General features: G+C 46.6%; 1 protein-coding gene across 2 annotated transcripts in view; it reads right to left on the reverse strand.

Annotated features, from left to right (window-relative positions):
- LOC129604987 (uncharacterized) overlaps positions 1-19,868 on the reverse strand; it is a 70,126-nt gene extending 50,258 nt beyond the window's left edge. For both annotated transcript variants that reach the window (XR_008696411.1, XM_055513863.1), the window contains exon 1: positions 18,888-19,868. Coding sequence is in view for 1 of the 2 variants with exons in the window: in XM_055513863.1 (XP_055369838.1) it covers positions 18,894-19,661 (768 nt within the window). In the remaining variant the exon portion in view is untranslated. The remainder of the gene's footprint in view (positions 1-18,887) is intronic.
- Between the last annotated feature and the right edge of the window lie 3,711 nt (positions 19,869-23,579).

A 23,579-nucleotide genomic window follows, 5' to 3' on the forward strand; every position in this document is an offset into this window, starting at 1 on the left:
TTTAGCCCAACCCTTTCAAGCCATTGGTAGGATTTGTTGAGGTCAGCCACTTTAGTTACTGTATGTTCCGGTGGTAAATGCTTGTCCTCCCATGATGGTCCTTCTTCAAGCATGTCACCCTCTGTTCTCCACTGCCTGAGACATTCACTCAGCACGTCATCTGTCGGAGCCTTATCCTTGATGTACTTATGGACCTTGGATGTTTCATCCCGGATAGTGGTGGGTACTTGGGCAAGTGGCTTCCCATTGGCTTCAAGGGTGGTTCTCCACAACCTCATTGAGTTTGCAATAAAGACCCTTAGAGTTCTATTGATGTTGTACAGGTCCAATCATTCAGTGATCCTTGTGTGTGGCATTGAATCATAGGCTTTCTTGTAGTCAGTCCAGGCTGTGCACAGGTTGGTATGTCGCACTCTGCAGTCTTGGGTGACTGTTCTATCAACCAGGAATTGGTGTTTGGCTCCTCTGGTATCCTTACCAATGCCCTTCTGTGCTTCGCTCATCTATTGACCCATTTGCCCACTTATCTTAGCTGCGATGATGCCTGACATGAGCTTCCATGTTGTGCAGAGACAGGTTATTGGCCGGTAGTTGGATGGGTCTGTACCCTTTGAGGGATCCTTCATTATCAGGCTCGTTCGCCCTTGGGTTAGCCATTCAGGTTGAGTCCCATCCCTTAGCAGCTGGTTCATTTGTGCTGCAAGGCACTCATGGATTGCAGCTTCTTTAACCGGTAGGGCTGGGCCGGGTGCTTTCCAGTTTTTCATACCTGAGATTCATTGTTGGATATGTGCTACTGTGATAGTCACTGGATTCTGTTCAGGGAGGTTACTGTAGTCTTCCCTCAGATCCACCAGCCACTGTGCATTGCTGTTGTGTGACGCCTCCCTTTCCCATATACCTTTCCAGTACTCTTCAGTTTCTAGCCTTGGTGAGTCTGCTCTGCTGTTATTACCCTGTCATTGAGAGTACACTTTCGCAGGTTGTGTTGCGAGCAGCTGGTTAATTCGCCTGGCTTTGTTATCTCTGGTGTATCTCTTTAGGCGGTTGGCCAAGGCTTGTAGCCTTTGCTTGGCAGTTTCAAGTGCTTCAGGTATGGGCATCTGGCTGTATCTCTTGGGCATCGGTCTTTTCATTGCAGCTCTCTGGGCCTCTGTCATTTCCCTCTGAGCTGCCTTGATTTTTGCCTCCAACCTTCGTTTCCATGGTGGGTATTGTTTCTCATGGCTCCCATGGTTGCTCCCATGGTTGCACCTCTAGGATCACTGATGCTGAAGCATATATCAGCTCATTGGTGTCTGTGATTGTTGTGGTATGGATCGTTCTCAATATAATATTTATATAAGAAATAAGAATAAGAAAACCTTTAATAGTCCCGCAGTGGGGAAATTACGTCTCACAACAGCAGTACAGATGAGCGAGAATACAGGTACAGAACAGTATGTGTTGGCACAGTGCAAAGCGGTACAGTACAGTTAGAGTGAGTATGAGGTCATTGCAGGGTTATTGCACAGTAATGGGTATAGGATTTTTACCGGTACCAATATACATGATTGTTCACAGATTTACACAAATATTGTGCAGAGCAGGTTGCTATATAAACCACTGATGCAGTGGGTGAGTGACTGTAGTGGGACGTGGTCAACAGTTCTGATTATACAGTCTGACAGCAGCAGGTAGGAAGGATCTACGATATCTCTCCTTCACACAGCGAGGGTGGATCAGTCTGCTACTGAAGCTGCTCCAGAGCAGACAGTGAGTCCTCCAGTGGGTGAGATTCCTGGTCCATGATGGATGTCAGTTTAGCCAGGACCCTTCTCTCACCCACCTCCTGCACTGTGTCCAGAGTGCAGCCCAGGACAGAGCTAGACTTCTTGATGATCCTGTCCAGTCTTTTCCTGTCCCTCACTGTGATGCTGCTGCCCCAGCAGACCACACCGTACAGGATGGCTGATGCCACCACAGAGTCATAGAAGGTCTTCAGGAGTGGCCCCTCACTCCAAAAGACCGCAGTCTCCTCAGCAGGTAGAGTCTGCTCTGACCCTTCCTGTACAGTGCATCCGTGTTATGGGTCCAGTCCAGTTTATTGTTCAGATGCACTTCCTGGTACTTGTAAGAGTCCACTCTCTCAATGTCCCTTCCCTGGATGTGCATCGGTGGTATGACAGCAGGCTGCTGTCTGCGGAAATCCACCACCATCTCCTTTGTTTTCCCTGCATTGATCAGGAGGTGGTTCCGCTGGCACCAGTCCACAAAGTTCTGAGTGAGTCCTCTGTACTCTGCATCGTCATCATTGGTGATCAGTCCGACGATCGCAGAGTCATCAGAGAACGTCTGCAGAACACAGCTGTCCGTGTTGTGCCTGAAGTCTGATGTGTAGAGGGTGAAAAGGAAAGGGGCCAGTACAGTCCCCTGTGGGGCCCCCACACTGCAGGTCAGAGTGTCAGACACACAGTCCCTGGCTCTCACAAACTGAGGCCTGTTTGTGAGATAGTCCATAATCCACTCCGTCAGATAAAGGTCAACACCAGCCTCTTCCAGTTTGTGTTTCAGAAGCACCGGCTGGATGGTGTTGAAGGCACTGGAGAAGTCAAAGAACATGATCCTCACAGTGCTGCCGGGCTTCTCTAGATGGGAAAGAGCTCGATGTAGGAGGAAGATGATGGCATCGTCTACTCCTATGCCGTGTCGGTAGGCGAACTGCAGCGGGTCCAGGTAGGTTCCCACCGCAGAGCGGAGGTGACCCAGGACCAGTCTCTCCAGTGTCTTCATCAGGTGTGATGTCAGAGTCACTGGTCTGAAGCTGCTGGGGTCTTTGGCGTGCGGTGTCTTGGGCACTGGTACCACGCAGGAGGTCTTCCAGAGCTGTGGTACCACCCTCAGCTTGAGGCTTAGGTTGAAGACATGCTCCATAACTCCACACAGTTCGCCTGCACAGGACTTAAGAAGTCTGGAGCTGATGCCGTCTGGTCCAGCTGCTTTCCTGGCCTTGATCTTCCTGAGCTCACTTCTCACCTGGGTGCTGGAGAAGGATAGGGGTTGAGGGAGTGTCTCAGTGTGGTGTGAAGTGAGGGGTTGAAGGAGTGTCTCAGTGTGGTGTGAAGTGAGGGGTTGAGGAAGTGTCTCAGTGTGGTGTGAAGTGAGGGGGTGTGGTTGGGATGAGTCGCCAGTCGTCAGGGCTGAGGGTAGAGGGCTTTGTGTAAAGGTGTGAAGGGCTGTGGGGGCTGGTAATCCAGTGGTATGAGGTGACAAGAGGTTTGGAGGCAGCTGCTGGGAGGTGTGAGTGGGTGCTTGGTCAAACCTATTAAAGTGTGAGTTCAGCTCGTTGACCCAGCTCAGGTCCCCCTTAGCCTGTGGGTGTGGAGCTTTGAAGCCTGAGATGGTTTTCAGGCTCCTCCACACCTCACTGACATTGTTGTGCTGCAGCTGCTCCTCCATCTTCCTCCTGTAGCTGGACTTCCCCTCACGGATTTTCCTTCTCAGCTCCTTCTGCACCCTCCTCAGCTCCTCCCTGTCCCCTGATTTAAATGCTCTCTTCTTCTCCTTTAGCAGAGCTTTATTATCAGGGGTGACCCAAGGCTTGCTGTTGGTGAAACACCGAACCCGCCTGGTGGGAACAGTGTTTTCACAGCAGAAGTTTATGTAGTCCGTTACACAGTCTGTTATTGCGTTAATGTCCTCCCCATGTGGGTCGCAGAGCTCTGTCCACACAGTGGTGTTAAAACAGTCCCTGAGAGCCTCCTAGCTCTCAGCCGTCTACCTCTTCACTGTGCGGGGCACCACCGGCTGCCTGTGTACAACAGGTTTATACACAGGCAGGAGATGCAGGATGTTGTGGTCAGCTCTGCCCAGCGGTGGGAGGGCGGATGCAGTGTAGGCCTCTTTGGTGTTGGCATAGAGTAAGTCCAGGGTTTTGTTGTCTCTGGTGGGGCAGGTCACATACTGGGTGTATGTAGGCAGAGCAGCTGAAGGAGGTGCATGGTTAAAGTCCCTAGAGATCAGGAAGAGGGCCTGTGGGTGCTGTGTTTGCAGCCTGCTGGTGACTGAGAGCAGGGTCTCAGAAGCTGTGTCAGCGTTAGCGGAGGGTGGGACGTACACAGCAATTATTATAACGTGTGTGAACTCCCGTGGCAGGTAGAATGGCCTCATGCCCAGCGCTAATAGCTCAATGTCTCTGTTACACAGCTTCATTTTGACAGTGCAATGTTGTGGCATACACCAACTGATGTTCACAAACACAGCCAGACCCCCTCCCTTCCTCTTACCGCTGTTCTCCGTTCTCCGCACGTAGCAGATGAAAATTGTCCAGTGCGACAGTCGAGTCCGGGATGAGTGACGTCAGCCAGGTCTCCGTGAACAGCAGGACGCTGCTCGTTCTGTACTCCGGCTGGTACCGTGTGAGCGCCGCAAGCTCGTCCATCTTGTTGGGGAGAGATCTCACGTTCCCCATGATGACGGAGGGGACAGCAGGCCTGAAGCGTCTCGTTTTCTCCCGTCGTAGTTTTCCGGCGCGGCGCCCACGTCGGTTCTTCACCAGCACCTCAGCGGTGATCTCGTGTCTGTCTCTGGGCAGAACTACGGCGCTGCGCAGCGCGACCAGCTGCTCCGCGGTGTAAACAATGCGCGCTCTGACCCCGACGCACATCGTAGCTTAAAACAGCTTTTGTACTGCGCCAAACTTAGAAAAACTATACAAAAGCTGTGTACAGGTTGTGTTCACTAATGCTACTAACAAAACACTAAGAGAGTAAGAGGACAGGAGCTGTTGTGACCAGCAGCCAGCTCGACCGGCGCCGGAGAAAAAAAAAAACATATATATATATATATATATATATATGATTCGGGGGTTCCCGGTTCGAATCCCCGTTAGGGCGAATAGGCATCCAGTGTGGGTCCAAGACCCTTCAAGCTACCGCCTACCTCATATCATGAGAGACAATGAACCACATGAGATACCGGCTCAGACGTCGCCCGGTCTAACAAGGTCTGCGTCAGGTGTTGGGGAACCAGAGCACCTTGGCGAGAAGTGGGCTACTGGAACAAGAAAGAAATGGCTGAGATGCGAGAACAAGGCTCTGTTGGAATGCTACTACTCAAGTAACCCTAGTCAGAGGGGCTACATGCAAAGAATGTGCGGTGAATGGGAACGGAGAAACCCACATTCAAGGCTGACGGCGAAGCAACTAGTAGCTCAGTGTTCCAACATCCACAAACGGCAACTGCTATCACAATTTGAGATTGACGAGATACAACACAAATGCTACGGCAAGGGGGAGCCAGGACGCCCCCTCAGAGGGGAGGTTTCACCATCTCCCCAACCGGAAATTGGGTACGAAGCCCCAATAAGCACAGATACGCTGAGCGAGGCAGCAACTGACCTGAAAGATAAGATCATGGCGAGATTGAACAGGCAACCCCGAACAACGGCTAAGTGAAGTTCCATCAGAACATGGAAGATGTGAATGCAGCATTGAGAGCGATCCCTACCACAACAATCACAGAAACCAATGAGCTGATATACGCTTCAGCATCAGTGATCCTAGAGGTGCTTGGCTATAAGAGCAACCATGGGAGCCATGAGAAACAATACCCACCATGGAAACGAAGGTTGGAGGCAAAAATCAAGGCAGCTCGGAGGGAAGTGAGCCAAATGACAGAGGCCCAGAGAGGTGCAATGAAAAGACCAATGCCTAAGAGGTACAGCCAGATGACCATACCTGAAGCACTCGAAACTGCCAAGCAAAGGCTACAAGCCTTGGCCAGCCGCCTAAAGAGATACACCAGAGATAACGAAGCCAGCGGAATAAACCGGCTGTTCGCAACACAACCTGCGAAAGTGTACTCTCAATGGCAGGGTAATAACAGCAGAGCAAACCCACCAAGGCTGGAAACTGAACAGTACTGGAAGGGCATATGGGAAAGGGAGGCATCACACAACAGTGATGCACAGTGGCTGGTGGATCTGAGGGAAGACCACAGCAACCTCCCTGAACAGAATCCAGTGACTATCACAGTGGCAGACATCCAACATAGAGTCTCATGTATGAAAAACTGGACAGCACCTGGCCCTGACATGATCCACGCCTACTGGCTAAAGAAGCTCACTGCAATCCATGAGCGCCTGGCAGCACAAATGAACCAGCTGCTAAGGGATGGGACTCACCCTGAATGGCTAACCGAAGGGCAAACGATCCTGATAATGAAGGATCCCTCAAAGGGTGCAGTCCCACCCAACTACCGTCCAATAACCTGCCTCTCCACAACATGGAAGCTCATGTCAGGCATCATCGCAGCTAAGATAAATGGGCACATGGGTCAACACATGAGCGAAGCACAGAAGGGCATTAGTAAGGATACCAGAGGAGCCAAACACCAACTCCTGGTTGACAGAACAGTCGACACAGCAGAATGCGACACACCAACCTGTGCACAGCCTGGATCGACTACAAGAAAGCCTATGACTCAATGCCACACACATGGATCACTGAATGCTTGGAGCTGTACAACATCAACAGAACTCTAAGGGCCTTCATTGCAAACTCGATGAGAAGAACCACCCTTGAAGCCAATGGGAAGCCACTTGCCCAAGTATCCATCAAATGTGGCATATACCAAGGAGATGCACTGTCCCCACTGCTGTTCTGCATAGGTCTGAACCCCCTCAGCCAAATAATAAACAAGACTGGCTATGGATACCGACTCCGGAACGGGGCCACCATAAGTCACCTCCTCTACATGGATGACATCAAGCTGTACGCCAAGAGTGAGCGAGACATCGACTCGCTGATCCACACCACCAGGATCTACAGCTCGGACATCGGGATGTCATTCGGACTCGAGAAATGTGGGAGGATGGTGACAAAGAGAGGCAAGGTAATCCACACAGAAGGGGTCTCACTCCCAGAAGGAACAATAGCAGTGCCTTGGAATACCACAGGCGAACGGCAACCTTGAACAGGCAACAAGAAATGCGGCAACAGCCAAATACCTCCAACGAGTAAGGCAAGTCCTAAGAAGCCAGCTCAATGGCAAGAACAAATCCCAGGCAATAAACAGCTACGCCCTGCCAGTGATCAGATACCCTGCAGGAATAATAAGGTGGCCAAAGGAAGAGATACAGACCACAGATGTTAAGACACGAAAGCTCCTCACCATGCATGGAGGGTTCCACCCCAAATCCAGCACCCTGAGACTGTACGCTAGCCGCAAGGAAGGAGGCCGAGGACTAGTGAGCGTGAGAGCCACTATCCAGGATGAAACATCCAAGATCCATTAGTACATCAAGTAGAAGGCCCCGACAGATGACATGCTGAGTGAATGTCTCAGGCAGTGGAGAACAGAGGATGAGATGCTGGAAGAGGGACCATCATGGGAGGACAAGCCCTTACATGGGATGTACCACCGGAACATAACTGAAGTGGCTGATCTCAACAAATCCTACCAATGGCTTGAAAGGGCTGGGCTGAAGGACAGCACAGAGGCACTCATCCTGGCCGCACAGGAGCAGGCCCTGAGCACCAGAGCCATAGAGGCCCAGATCTACCACACCAGACAAGACCCAAGGTGTAGACTGTGCAAAGAGGCCCCTGAGACGGTCCAGCACATAACTGCAGGGTGTAAGATGCTGGCAGGGAAAGCATACATGGAACGCCATAACCAAGTGGCTGGCATAGTAAACAGGAACATCTGTGCAGAGTATGGACTGGAAACCCCAAGGTCAAAGTGGGAAACACCTCCCAAGGTGGTAGAGAACGAGCGAGCCAAGATCCTGTGGGACTTCCAGATACAGACAGACAGAATGGTAATGGCGAACCAACCAGACATTGTGGTGGTGGACAAAGAGCAGAGGAAAGCCGTAGTGGTGGATGTGGCAATACCAAGCGATGGCAACATCAGGAAAAAGGAACATGAGAAACTAGAGAAATACCAAGGGCTCAGAGAAGAACTGGAGAAGGCTTGGAAGGTGAAGGCCACAGTGGTGCCTGTGGTGATTGGAGCACTGGGGGCAGTGACCCCCAAACTGGAGGAGTGGCTACAACAGATCCCTGGAATAACATCCGACATCTCAGTCCAGAAAAGTGCAGTCCTAGGAACAGCAAGGATACTGCGCAGAACCCTCAAGCTTCCTGGCCTCTGGTAGAGGACCCGAGCTTGGAAAGTGGATGAGACCACCCGCGTGGGGTGAGAAGGGAGTTTTTTTTTATATTATATATATATATATATATATATATATATCATAATAATAAATCATTCACATCTTCCATGAGACTTTCTGATGGTACTTCACTTAGCCATTGTAGTTGTCTTCGGGGTTGCCTGCTCAATCTAACCTCTATCTTTCAGGTCAGTCGCTGCCTCACCCAGCGTGTCTGTACTCAATTTCTGGTTTCTAAACTGACGTCTGGCCTTGGCGTATCTCGTCAATCTCAAGTTGTGATAGCAGTTGCCGTTTGTGGATGTTGGATGATGTTGCTTCGCCGTCAGTCTTCTCCGTTCGCATTCACCGCACATATGTAACCCTAGTCAGAGGGGTTACTTGAGTAGAAGCATTCCAATAGAGCCCACTTCTCCCCAACACCTCACGCAGACCTGCTTAGTATCTCATGTGGTCCATTGTCTCACACTGGATGCTCACTCCGCCCTATTGGGGATTCAAACCGGGGACCCCCCGCATGTTAGTCTTGCGACTTTACCGACTGAGCGACCGACTGTTCTAATTATACTATGTATTACTGTATTGTAATGATTAGCACGTTTACTGGCAGAAATAAATGACAACTGACAAAGACCAAAAGCTTCCTCAGTCTGAGGGAGGTTCCATATTATCCTCAAGTTTGGCTTCACTTCACACTTGCAAAGAACTGTCTCGTTACGTGAACAAAAGACGCAAAAGTGAGTAGGCGTGATTAACCCTCCCCCAAGAAGGACGCAAATTGTAGAAGCTTGTTTCTGCTCCAGACTGAAATAGTTGATATGACTTTCACACAACTTCACCTGACCCATGAAAACCAGATTTATTTGTAAACTGCCTAACAAGAACATTCTTCATGGATCCATAACTTTAAATGTTGCCTCTGGTGTCTTTTGTTTACCACACAAATTCAAGTGACACAAAATAGGGAGATCTGCGCACCTCATTTTCTGTTGACAAGGCAAGAAGAATCAGGCAAGGCAAAGCACATCAGTGCCTCAAGAATGGACAGACACTGGGCCTGGTTGTACAGCATGAAATTAGCGTCATCATCCACCATATCCAGTAATAAATGGACATCTGATTAAATATATGTGTTACCAGAGTTATGCCAGCTGATATTCTTTCAGTTCTGTGTCATTTCAGGCACCTTTTACGTCACCACAATTGGCTGATTGTGATGGCTCAATAATTTTCAAGGTAACTTACAGACTTTTCTTAAAGTAGAGCTCCTTGAGAAACATTTCTGCTATAAAAGAATGTAGGTGCAATGACCCAAGTTTCAGACAACCTGGTTTAGAAAATGGTCAAATTAACTGGATGTTTATAAAACTTGTAAATAGAACTTGGTAATAAGAAAGCATTAAACTTCATGGCTTCAGGATATAAAAGTTTCTTATATTAAACCACCAACTAACAAAAACAGTTTGTTTAAAAAACTGTGGGTGGGAAGTTGTGTGCTTCAACCACTAGGCTCTTTGAAGTGATGGATCTCTGAAGAATCTTCTGTTTAAGTAGTTCACAAATATATCTGGTTACATCACACAATGTAATAGCACTGCAGTACTCTGATGCTTTGGGGAGAAGGGGGTGGCTCTCTATTGATATGTTCATCTAAGCTTGATTAGAAGATTCAAGTGCTCTTTTTTTAATTTAAACAGCTCCTGAAGCAGGCGGATTGAGACACAATACATCCAAGTGAATTTGGCAGAATATATAGAATGAGAATTTATGAATTTCATTAGGTACATTTGTAAAGTCCAATTCAACCTAAAACAGCCAGTAACTGATAAACCTCCAGAAGGTAGTTTGGCAGCTGTGGCAGCGTGAGCTGCTGCTGCTTATCTATGATTAAAAAAAATAAGTACAACATTCAACTTTGACATTAAGTCAACTTTTCAAGTCTTCTCAACTTTTTAGTTGACTGTTTAGACAGACTATTGTCTGTCTGTCTGTCTGTCTGTCTGTCTGTCTGTCTGTCTGTCTGTCTGTCTGTCTGTCTGTCTGTCTGTCTGCCCTAGCAAACAGTGTACAACTGACGTTATCAGATCTATGTCCTGTTCTCAGAACTGTGCCTATACTTGGTGTTTGACCCCAAGTATAGAGGTCAGATACTAAAGCTCCACCTTTTTGTCTTTGGCGCTAAAAATTGGGGTGGCCTCATTAACATTTTTAACACCTTCCCCAGACAGACTAAGGAGGGGGGCTGCTGAGGGTGTGATAAGTGTGTGATCAGCATCGGAAAGGGCAATGACAGTCGACTGAAATCAGCAAAAACAAACCACTCCATCTATAGAAGGAAAGTTTTCTTGTTTGTCTTCATAAAAGTGCAAAACGGCATTTAATCAAAGCAGCGTGTTAAAAAAGAATAAACGCGCTAAAACAAATAAATGGATTAAAGCCGTTTCCCGTTCGTTTCTCATTTTGAGGAAAAAACGGAAAACTAGAAAACGACTCGTTTTCTCATTTTCCCAGCTTTTACTCTGGTGGGGAAATCAAACTGTTAGAACGTACACAGACTGTAAAAAGGGAGATTAGTGATGTTTGACATTAACTGGGAAATACAACGTATTTTCTGAGCTGAGAAAAGTCCAAGGTGATTTGATTCTCCACAGACAGATGTCAAACAAATGTTTCATTCAATTCCCCACACTAGCCGCAGAAAGAGGTGAGACGAAACATGGTGAAATAGAACAAATCAGTGGACGATCTGCACAGAGAATGTGCCATTGTTGACGTTCACTTCAGCTGTTGTCTGTCCTGATCCACCGCCCCCAATGATCTGCATTAGCAACTGATCACTTTTCAGTCTGACTGGGTAAAACAAGTTACACATCTCAACCTGGTGCTGATGTTGTTGTGCTTGACCTACACATAGACTTTACAGGGTGACAGCTTTATTTCAACAAAATATATTATAATGTAGTTCCATTTCTTTGTCAGACTTCAATGAGTCTAACGACAGTCAACTGACCTCGGATGAATTTATTTGTTTTCTGTTTACCAAGGTAATATTAAATAAGGCAAAAACAGGTTACCTTTTATGTAAAATAGAAGGAACGCATCATACTATGTACTAGTAGTCCAATTTCTGTTGTCTTGTTTTTTTTGGGGGGGGTTTGTGGTCAGGTCTGTTCTGTGTTCTTAAGTTGTTTTATACCAAGGGTCTGAGAGTAACGTAATTTCAATTAAAATCTGATACAATGAATATCGTTAAACCAGGCACCACGCTACATGTTGCTGACTGTAACTGCATTTTTGCATCACTTATTATTTGTAGGTTGATGAAATAAAAACGTTTCCTGACTCATATTTCATCCTGTGACGGAGCTTTATGGCTATGTGTCCACTTGATGCGTACAGTAACATCAGGTAAACCTGCTCTCGATGCAAATAGCATTTTAATGTTGCCCTAGTCAACCGTTTTATGGATGCCTTGCTGACATACAGATGATTGCGTCCCACAGAGCTGGCATGTCTCAGCACGGCTCAGGGTCCACTACCGCTCTGCAGCTCCCTCTGGATGCCTCCGTGGCTGGAACCCTGTGGTCAGCAGCTGGATGTGTGCTGGCTACGCAGCTTCTCGCTGCGTCGCGGTCTATGAACGGACACCTCTACCAGATTCTAATAGATCCTCTAATAGATCCTCTAACAGATTATCTAACACAGCTGTAGAATACATTTGCACCATTTTGCTCTTTTTTTTTTTTTTTTTTTTTTTTTTTTTTTTTTTGTTCTGTCCAGCAGTTAAGCAAGCAGCATATATTACGCTGAATGCCATATTGTGATGGACAGCTTTGCTTTAACAAGAAGAGTATATATAGAATATATATACTCTTCCTGATTTATGGTTTATTTAATGGTTTATTTAGCTAATCCAAAATGTGTGTGATGTTGCTGTGTTGGTGGACAGGTTAGGTTTCTGCTTAGGGTGTGTATGCGGGAGGGTGGGGGGGGGGGGGGATAAGGGGTGCAACCAGCTGCTGAAACCAAGCAAATCTGTTAAGTAAACAATCGGAGCAAAAAAATAAATAAATAAGAAGCATGGATGTACCTTAGGCTAACACATTCATAACTAAACAATTTTTGTACTGTGGTTTACCTTGGAGATTAATACTAATACCAATAATAGTGCTAAGGTATGTGCACATACTAATACAAACATATACATACAATATACATACATATGTGCATTATTATACATATCCCATACTACTTAATAAAAGTCATGACATACAACACCACAAATTCCATATTCACATATTATTCATATTGGTAGTGATAAGTATCAATAATACTTACAGTTGGATTTGGAAAGTGTCCCACTACAAGGTTAGTAAGGCTGTAGCTTAACATTATTCACCCAAAGGGTGAGGCAGACGTTGGTGCATGAACAATGCCACTTGTGGAAGCCAGGGTGATGTGAGGGGCTCCGCCACTACGCCCATCCAGCAAGCAGAGGAAGGAATCCTAGCAGCCAGGGAGCCCACACACCTTCAGTTCCAGGAGGGCAGGTGTTGCGACCCAAGCCGCCCACACAGAGCCCCCCAGGCAGAGCTGCAGCAGCCACAGAAACAGCACCCGAGGCCAGAGTGAGCCACCGGGGGTCAACGCTGTCCGCCCCATGAGAACCAGGGGCAAACACTCCCCCCGGCGGGAGGGTCGGCCTGAAAGAGTAGAGCCCGAGGACCCACGGTCCGTAGGGAGCCCGCCAGAAGATGCCCCCGCGCCCAGAGTGGGGCCCGCCCCCAGCCCACCACCCCCACACGGGCGGAGCGGGGCCTACCCCATCGGCCCGACCTCATCCCCTGGCGCTACAGCGGCCTGCAGCACAAGGCCAGCAATTGGTGGGGTCAGCAGAAAAGAGACCACCCAGGCAGACGATCATCGTACCCCGGGCGAAAAACCGGACCCCCCACACTTCAACCGCACCACAGGCATAACAACTCACACAAACAGAGACGCATACACCCATCCACATGTGCAACACACATCATCACATCAACACACACACACACCATAGACTCTCTCACAACAAACTAGTCAATCATACGTGAATCAATGCACTCTCAGATACATTCTCCCACCCACACCATTCGCTTGATCACATTCGTGGGGAGGGTAGGTCTCCGGCCTGCCGTCCATGTGGCCCCAGGCAGGGACCGCAGCTCCTCCCGAGCCCCGACCAACCCCCCCAACCCGGGGGAGGCAGAGGGCAGTAGAAATAGGTACCCCAGAACCCTGCAACCCAGCTTGGACGTGAGTGTGTGGAACTAAAGTGCACTGAAGGTGGGTGACACCTCCAGGAGCACAACCGCTGGCTGACGGTGTGTCCCCCGGACAGTGCCCCCCCTCGCCCTAAATGTCTTTTTGCAGTTAAAACTGGGTGGTGATCTCTCCATCAGGGCCAGTGGCCGAGGCCACAACTGGCCTGAGCCCCAGGCCCCAGTGAAAGAGCCCACCCCCGGCCCTAAATGTATGTGTATGTAGCTAAGTATGAGGAACTTTGGGAGATACCCAATTCTCCGGGGGGTCCAGCAGACAGAGCCATCAATGGGAAGTCTACTGGCCCCCCCGGAAGGAGCCCCCAGATTCCTGGACAAGTGTGTATGACTAATGCAATTAAAACTGCAGAGCATCCCACTTGGAAGGGACGGAACCACTTCCCAGTAGCCCTGGTCCCTCCATCAGCAGGACGCCCCTTGCAGACCTAAGTGGATGAATGCGGAGAAATGTAGTTGGGAAGCAGAGCACCAGGGTCCGCAGAGCCAGGTTCCCGACTGGCTCTGCTACCTATCCCACCACCCCCCACAACCCCCAGCCAGGAAGGGACAGCCGAGACCCAGGGACCGCAGTACTACTGCCCAGGCGCCACACGCAGCACAGCCAGAGCCATCCTCACCCTTCTTTCACACTTACCCATTCTCTCGCTCAAGTATGCCCATGCTCGCCCCGTGTAGTGTGACACTCAAACCCACACACATACTCTGCGGTTGTGCATTGAGGGCCAGCCTCCGCCCAGGGCCCAATGAAGGTTCTAGCCTGAGTAGTCCGCCAACCCCCCCTGCAACAGGCCCGAGCAGTTACCAGAGGGCGTCGGACCGCTAGGGCAGGCAGCGCCCCACCCGAGCAGGGGCAGCGCCCCAGGGGAGAGACACCCCTCCGGGCACAGGCAGGCACCCCCAGAGGGAGTCCCCCGGACGCAGGTTACCCAGGTCTCCACCCCCAGGTCTGCCCCCGCACACCGGCAGGGAGGCCCGCCTCCGGCTCCCCGGAGACAGGCACACGCCAACCCTCAAAATGGTCCCACCCCGGCACAGGGCCGCCGGTCCCAGCAGCCACCACACCCCCACCGCAGGGGACCCATGCGGCCAGCCCTGAGTCCACCAACCCGTCCCGGTTCCTTAGGCAGGCAGGCACCACCAACCACCAGTCACCCCCCCACCACTGTGCCAGACATGACGCAGCACCCGAGCCCCACGCATCCTTACCTGGAAATGGAATCAATCAGAGTATAGTTTTGGTCATTGATTTGATGAAGCAGACAATGTGTCTAAGGTGGTATAATCTAACAAGCTGTTCAGGTATTGAGTAATGCTTAATTTTTTTTTAGTTTTCCAGTTCATGAGGATGATTTTCTTTGCGACACAGAGGGCAGAAAGAAGTGTGTGTGATGAGTTTGTCTCTAGATCAAGCCCACTTAGATCTCCTAGAAGACAAAGTGCAGGGGCTGCTGGGATTGGACAGCTTAACTGGGTTGACAGGTGTTCACATACTCTTTGCCAAAATTGCTGCACAGGTGAGCATGACCAGAATGCATGTAGGAATCTATCTGCTGTGTTATCTGTACAGTGAGGGCAAATATTTGAGTTTGTGAGACCCATTTGGAACATCCTTTGTCCTGTATAGTGAGTTCTATGAAGAATTTTGTATTGTATTAGTTGTAAATTTGTATTTTTTGTCATTCTGAATAAATTAGAACATATGTTATTCCAGAACGTGTAATTAGTGGTGATATTGAGATCAGCTTCCCATTTAGAGATCGGAAGGCTCACTGTCTGGTCTACATTGGAAATTAAGATATAGATTTTGGATACTGTCCTTTTCCCTGATATATCAATAAATCGCTCTATTACTGGTGGTGGTTGCATGAGGATGGCAGTATTCTTACTTTTAGCAATAAGTATTGACTTTAGTTGTTGGTATTCTAAGAAATTGGCACTAGTGATTTCATAGTGAGACACTAGTTCTTCAAAAGAGGTAAACTTGTCTCTTGTGAAAACATGTTTCAGATGTGTTATCCCTTTGATATGCCAAGTTGGAAAGTGTATTGCCTTTTTGTTTTGTATGATGTCTGGATTGTTCCAGAGAGGTGTGTTTTGGCAAAGAGTAACCGAAGACCCATTAATTTTAAGAAACTCCCACCAGGCTTGCAGAGATGCTTTTATGCTAATGTTCTGGTAACAACTATGATGTTTGATTTTGGTGCTGATAAAGGGCAGATCTGCAACTTTAATATTTCCACAAAATGTTTGTTCAATGTCTATCCAGGAGGAGTCTGCTGGCATGGGTTTTATCCATTTGTGGACATGGTTCAGTCTATTGGCAAGAAAATAGTGGTGGAAGTTAGGTAGTTCTAGGCCGCCGCAGCGTCTGGATTTTTGAAGAGTTTTTAAACTAATTCGTGGTGGCTTGGTTTTCCACAAAAACTGTGAGATGTAGGAGTCTAATGTCTTAAACCACGCCTGGGCTGGCTGAGTTGGAATCATTGAAAATATGTAATTAATTTTTGGCAGGATCATCATTTTTATGGTGGCAATTCTTCCCATAAGTGAAATGGGTAAGGACTGCCATCTTTTGAGGTTGGCTTCTATTTGTTTTAATAATGGATTGTAGTTTAGATCAATAAGCTCTGATAGCCTAGACGACAATTCAATGCCCAAGTATTTAATGTTTCCTGAATGGAGTGTGGTGGAGGAGATGTTAGTCACCTTAAGGTTAAGTGGTAGCACTATAGATTTGGTCCAGTTAATAGAGTACTCTGAAAGTCCTGAGAATTCATCTATGAGGCTGATAGTTGTAGGAAGAGACGTCTGTGGCTCAAGGAGAAACAGTAACACATCGTCAGCATATAAACTTATTTTATGATTTACTGATTTGGTCGGTATTCCAGTAATTCCTTCATGCTGTCTTATTGCTGCGGCTAGAGGTTCAATAAATATTGCAAATAGTGATGGGGACAGTGGGCAGCCCTGTCTTGTCCCTCTATGCAGATTAAACCTTGGTGAGATCTGGTTGTTTGTTCTGACTGCAGCGTTTGCTGAGTTGTATAATATTTGGATCCAGTCTATGAATGTTTCCCCAATGCCGAATTTGTGCAGAGTGGCTAAAAGAAACTTCCAGTTTACTCTATCGAAAGCTTTTTCTGCATCTAAGGAGACGATGGCTGTCTCTAGTTTATGGATGGTGACATAATCAATTAAATTAATTAGTCTGTTCATATTGTTTGTTGACTGTCTACCTTTAATGAAGCCTGTTTGATCAGAGTGAATTATATATGGAGTGATTTTTTCTAATCTTCTAGCAAGTGCTTTACACACTATTTTTAGATCTACATTTATTAGTGAAATTGGTCTATAACTCGATGGGAGTGTAGGGTCTTTCCCTGGTTTTTGGAGCAGGCTTATGAAGGCAGAATTCATATTTGTGGGTAATGAATGTTGTTGTTTAATTTCAGCTAACATTTTGTAAAAGCTGGGTGCCAGCATGGACCAGAACTCTTTATAAAATTCAGTTGGGAATCCATCTGGTCCTGGAGCTTTTTTATTGGGCATCTCCTGCAGAGCGTCATGTAGTTCTGCCAAAGATAACAATGAGTCTAGAGTTGTAGATTGTTCTTCATTTAGCTTTGGCAGTTCTAGTTTATTCAGAAACGCCTCTATGGCTGAGGTGGGTGGATCTATTTGGGACGTATATAACTCTTGGTAAAAGTTTTTAAAGGTATCATTTATTTCATGGGGATCACGAGTAATGTTGCCTTCCTTATTAGTTATTGAATGGATGATTTGTTTCTCTTTATTATTTTTTAATTGGTTAGCTAGAAATTTACCACATTTATTAGCATGGTCAAAGTTCTCCCAGCGTAATTGGTCTATCTGAAACTGAGTTTTGCAATCAATTATATTATTTAATTTCAGCTTTAGATTCTTTAGGTCTTCTAGGACATCATTGGTTGGAGAGGCTGCATATTTAATCTCTAGAGATTTTATTTTTTGCTCTAATTCTAATTCAAGTAACATGTCCTTTTTTTTCTTGTGTGATGAATATGAAATAATTCTACCGCGCATAACTGCCTTCCCAGTCTCCCAAAGAACACAGGGTGAGATTTCCGGTGTATCGTTGATTTCTATAAAGGTTTTCCATTCTCTCCTGACATAACTGATGAAGTCTTGATCATTGAGTAATGATGTATTAAACCTCCAATTCCTGGTTGATGGTGTGGCTGTCTTAATCAACGAAATGGACATTGGTGCATGATCACTGATTGTGATAGAGTGAATATTGGTGTCAGAGACATCTTGTAAGACTGAGTTATTTACTAAAATATAATCTATACGGGAGTGAGAGTGGTGAACTGGTGAGAAAAAGGTATATTCCCTGGATGTAGGATGAAGAGAACGCCATGTGTCACAGAGACCAAAGTCATCCATGTACTGTTTTAAGGTCTGTACTGATTGCCAGTTCCTGTTGCTCACAGCTTTGCTTAGCCTGTCCAACTCTGGGTTAAATACTAAATTAAAGTCCCCTCCTACTATAAGTTTGGAACCAGAGTGAGCAGACAGTGATGTGAAGAAGCTGTGAAAGAAAGAGGGGTCGTCAGCATTAGGGCCATACACATTAGCTATGCAATATTCAATGTTTCCTATCAAGATATTAATGATTATATATCTCCCTTCTGGATCTACAATGGTATCGTTATGCGTAAAGTTAATCTTTTTATTTATCAGGATGGCGACCCCTCTTTGTTTAGAATTGTAACCGGCTAAGTAAGCATGTGGGAACTCTGCTGATGCCAGAGTGTAATTTATAATTTTGGGAATATGAGTTTCCTGTAGTAAAACAATGTCTGCTTGTAGGGTTTTCAAATGGTTAAATATTTTAAATCGTTTCTCCTTCTTATTGATTCCACGTACATTCCAAGTGACAATCTTCAGTGGTGTCATATCTTACCTGACTGCTGTGGATCACTAGTCTTGTGTGTATGTAGTGTGACAGACTTTAGGTGTGTGGCTAACCTTAAGTACCTGTGTATTCTGAGTTGTGTGTTACCTATGTATGTGCACGTGTTTCCCCTGTGCAGTAGATGTTTGTGTGTGGCTGTTGGAGGGCTACATAGCTGGCTGACTACGTGGGAGATGAATAGAGAAAAGGATGTAGACAGTGTGGAGTGAAAGTAGGTGAAGGAAAAAGAGTAAAGGGAAGGAAAATTAAAGTGAAAGGAAAGTGAGTGATTACGTATGGTGAGCGCTTTGCAAAGTGAGTGAGTGAGTGACATTAGAATGACAGTAAACATTTATATGAAACATCTGCGAGAGAACGAGTTTGAATACTGGATGTAAAGTTATAACACATAGTTGCATTGCATCTATTGTTTTTTTTAACAAACCTTTTATATTAAACCATTGTTTTTACATACCACCTGCTAGTACAGCCACGGAGTTGCTTCCCGGTCCCGGTAGAGCTCTCCGTTGACGTACAGTTTGTCGACGCTGATGACAGCCCTGCAGCCTTCTGCCATGAACCTCTTACGGATGGGGAACAGTCGGCGGCGGCGGTCGAGGATCTCCTTGGGGAACTGGTCGTTGACGCTGTAGTCGGTTCCCTTCAGCTGTCTGCCCCGGCTCTTAACCAGTTCCTTCGCCTTAAAGTCATGAAACTTGGCAACGATGGGTCGGGGGCGCTGGCCATCCGGTCGTCTTCCTCCAAGTCTATGCGAACGGTGGAACGCCATCTTGTCGACAACTTCCGCTGGAATCTTCATCTGTTGTTTAATGAAGTTTTTAATTGTGGTTTCCGTGTTTTCCTCCGCCTGTTCTGGAATCCCCGAGAACACCAGGTTGTCCCTCATGCTGCGGGCCTGCAGATCGATGATACCTTCTTTTATTTTTTTATTTTCGGCCGCTAGCTGAGCCACATCCTCCGTCAGGGACTGCACCGTTCCTTTCAGGGCCTCGTTCTCGGTGGCGAGAGAAATCACCTGCTGCTGGCTAAATTCCAGGGAGTCGCGGAGGGCCATAAACTCTTTGTGGAGGAGTTCCACTAGCGCCAGACGTGCGTCGAAACTTGATATTTTTTTCTCGATTGACTCCAGGATGTCCGTGATGTTTTTGTCCGCCGAGCTAGCTCCAGGTGACTCAGGTGAGTCAGACGGACGGGAACGCTTGTTGGGAGCCGTCTCCTTTTTCCCCATTACCAGACGCTCGAAGCACTCGTCGATGTACTCGAAACTTTCTTCGGTGTTATCCAGAATGGTAGGGTGGTTGATTATTTTCCGTAAAATAAGGTAGTTATTTATTTAAATTGGCGGATAGTTTGTCGCGCTGTTGTTTACTATCGGTGTCGCGCCGCCTTGTTGAATTTCTCGTGCTGTTCTCGCAGAGTCTCGCGTTCTCTCACAGCATCGCGTCTCTCTCACAGCATCTCATATTTTGCTCATATTTTTATATAATCTACTGTAATCTAATTGCAGACGCGTGGCTGCATGTTAGTTGTTTATCGTTTTTCTCCATTGTGACTAATGATCGTCTTCACGTGATTACCAGTTTCCCAGTTTTCACCTCTTCACCTATGGACCAATAGCTGTAGAAAAGTACTTACGCCAGCCAGCGAGCTACCATAGATCTGCGCACATTTCTACTTCACGTAGTCTATGATACATCTGACCTTAGGCGTAGATTCATGCTTACGCTGGGGTTTGGTGCATAAGTATCCTTTGTACTTGAGGCCCCTGGGCTTTATCCAGCTGTGACCAGAGCAGCAACCATTCTCTTCTCTCTTCTCCCCTCAGGTCCGCCGTCACTCTTCCAAAGCTAGATTATTCAAATTCACCTGCTCCAGACCCAGCATGATGACATGTGTGTGACCTGGGAAGCAGTCCCCAGCTGGCAGTCGTCCTGCCTTCGATGATGTAAAGCACAAGGCTTCTGACAGCCTCCACATTACTTTGGTGATGTTGACAGGATGAGAGCAGAGGTGGATAAGCCCCGCTGAACATGTTTGTGACTGGTTGTTAATAAGTAAACCAGATCACGTATAAATAGAAATGATTTGAATGATATATGATAACCATGATGAAGTAATTGATGGACTGTTTATGGTAGATGTCATTAGTGCGTAAAGTGAGGCCTTGATCCCACTGACAGTAAAGCCCCTCTGCTTTAAGCCTTTTTTGGCTGTGAGTAGCTATGAGTGGAGCTTGGGCAGGAAGCCAGACGCAAACTCAGACACACAAGTAACACAGAGGAACTATGGTGGTATTGTGTTTGTGTCAACCTAAACGGAATGTGTTGTTGTGGTAGAACTAGCTCCTCTTGTGCCTGTGCTTACACATGTAAGAGCTGGACACTGAAGTGAGATGACGTCATAAGCAAATGCAGGCAGAGAAGACAAAAGCTGAGCTACTTCTGCAACACTGATTGCATGAAGGCAATCACATGTGATGCTTTCAGTGGAGGAACAGACACATATTCATAATAATCATCATAATGGTCCAAGGCTACAAAATACCACCTCAACCCCATGTTGAATGTGAACTAACAAATTTCTGAAGGTCTTGGGAACATTTTAGGCAATCAGATTGTCTTCTGCTTACAGTATGTCCTCTGTGCATTCATTGCTCATCAGCTAAGTAACTGGGGTTCAGTGAACGCTTTGACTTTTGGAGAGTGGATTAGCTTACATTAGCTTACCTGCACGGCTGCCAGGCTTCGGCCGTCATGGTAGGCGTGTTTTGTCTGATGCAGTGTCCATCCCCCTCCTTGTGGTCTAAAAGCCTAACATTCGTAAACACAGGCTGACATTTGGATTGTATAAACTGAAGTACTGGTCTAATGTTTACCTATTAGGTTTCCTGGTTTAGCTCTCTTCTCTTTACTGGGATCGTCCTCTTGAGAGTTTCATCAAGAGATTGATGCTTTTAACTGCACTTGGAAGAAGCTTTCAAAGTTTTTGAATTGTTCCTAATCAACTGACCTTCATATAGACATAATGGGCTGTTACCTTCTTTATGTTGGACAGTTCTTGATATAATATTGATTATGAGTCACAAACATCAGTTACAAAAGCAACCCTGCTTGTTTTCCCGTAACCCGTCTGCTTGTCTAGATAAGGGAGGATGTCATTTTACGTAGTTATGTTTTAGGGTCATGACTAAATTAACTGAAGCTCCTGAGTTGTAATTGACTAAACATGGTGCTCTGGATGAGCAGCAGTGGGTGGGGCAGTAGAGTCCAGCCTTGTACTAGTAAGTCAGGAATCAGTCAGGTCTTACCTGCTTCTTCAGGTGATCTGCTTGAGATATTACCAATTAATTTTTTGCTTAGTGGGAGTTAGGGTTTAGTTGTGTCAGGTCGTAACCTTGTTAAGTTAACTAATTCAACACTAAGATGATCTTGGTTTGTTATTATGAAATAAAAAAGTAACCTGAAGGCAGTTTGGTCCTCCGGCCTGGTTCTGATCCTGTTTTTTCCCACACACCTTGACCACATTGTGTTTACAATGTGGCCTGAGGTGCTCACTGACCATCACTCACACCTGATTCTCATGACTCAGCTTAGTTTTATGTTTAGACCTGATTCCTGTCACTCCTCACACACTCACACCTGATGAGTGTCATGTTCCTGCCAGGTTCCGGCCTTACTGTACTTTGAAGGACTTCCTGTTTTACCTAAGTTGTCATGTTCTGGTTTTTGTTTCCTGTTTTATTTTGAAAAGACTTCCGTTTCTGGTCACGTCATGTTAGTCTCCGCTTCACGTCCCAGTCCTAATTACACACACCTGTCTCATATCAGTCATTACTCACCTGTTTATATAATCCCCTGTAGTCACCACAGCCACTTGCCAGATTGTTGCGTGCAAGTCACTTCTAGCGGTTCCTTTGATTGCTTACCTGATCTGAGATCGTGTTTCTGTGTTTGACTCCTGCCTGCTCCCTGTCTTGTACCTCCGCCCAGGAACGAACCTCCGGTAACTTACCTGTACGTCTGATTCCGAGAAAGCCTACTCCTTCTGTAACGCTGCACGTGATATGCTGTGTATGACCTGGACTGCCTGTACCACCATTTCGGATTAAACTGTGATCTACCATCTACTCCGTGTGTCCGCGCTGTGCATGTGGGTCCAATACCTACGTATTCTGGCATTCCGTGACAATGAGTGAGTCCTTGGCTCCAGTTTCCACTTGTGGTTGTATGTGTTGTTTGCCTGTGTTACTTTAAACCCCTTCACTTGATATTCTAATAATGCTAAGATAAAAGCTGAGTTGATTCTGCCCCTGGCTTTTTCTGCCCTGCTGCCTATCGCCTCTCACTTCCAGGTTTTTCCCCTTTTCCTCACATTTCCTGGCTTGAGCCTTCCCTTCAGTGACAGTAAATCCTCTCCCCTGCTAGATCATCTTTTGTTTGCTCCTTTCCCGCCTCAGACCAAGAAGATTCTGCTGCCCTTGTCTCATCGACTCCAGTCTTTATATCTACAACTCATCCGTTATTCACCTGAAATTCATCTGTCCATCTACTGCCCACAGTAAATTAAGTCTAGAAATATAACTTTCCTTGTCAGACTCCATTTTAACCCAAGTCTCCCTAAACACTGTATTATATATGTGAGTTTCTAGGTAGTGACTAACCACTGATGCAGTAACATTTAGCAGTAATCCTTGGGGATCAGGATGTTGCTCTGTGAAACACATTGACTCTGAAGTCACTGTGACACTGAGGCTGTTTCTCGTAACAAGCAATCCATCATTTGGGAACAGATGGTATTTTTTAGTTGAATGACATCTGGTGTTAGTTTATTCCTGTCATGTTCTCTACACATTGGTTAGGTAAAATATTGGAGGCACAAAAAGCTGAAGGGCAAAATTCGACCCGAAGACTTTCTATTCAAATGAATTCATTGTTTTATGGTCCAATGAAAGCATCAGAATGGACCACTGCTTTACGTAGTTATAGTTTAGATTAGCCACAGTGTCTGTTTAGCATCTTTTCGTCTGCTCACAAGGCGTCCTCTTGTGTGTCAGTTCATAAATTGCTTTGACAAGAGCTAGTTTGACATCTTGTCCTCCAATCATATTCTTCGGACAATTCACTGACTTGTGCAGAGCAAAAGTTAT

This window comes from Betta splendens, chromosome 13 (assembly GCF_900634795.4).
Source record: "Betta splendens chromosome 13, fBetSpl5.4, whole genome shotgun sequence".
Taxonomy (NCBI): Eukaryota; Metazoa; Chordata; class Actinopteri; order Anabantiformes; family Osphronemidae; genus Betta; species Betta splendens.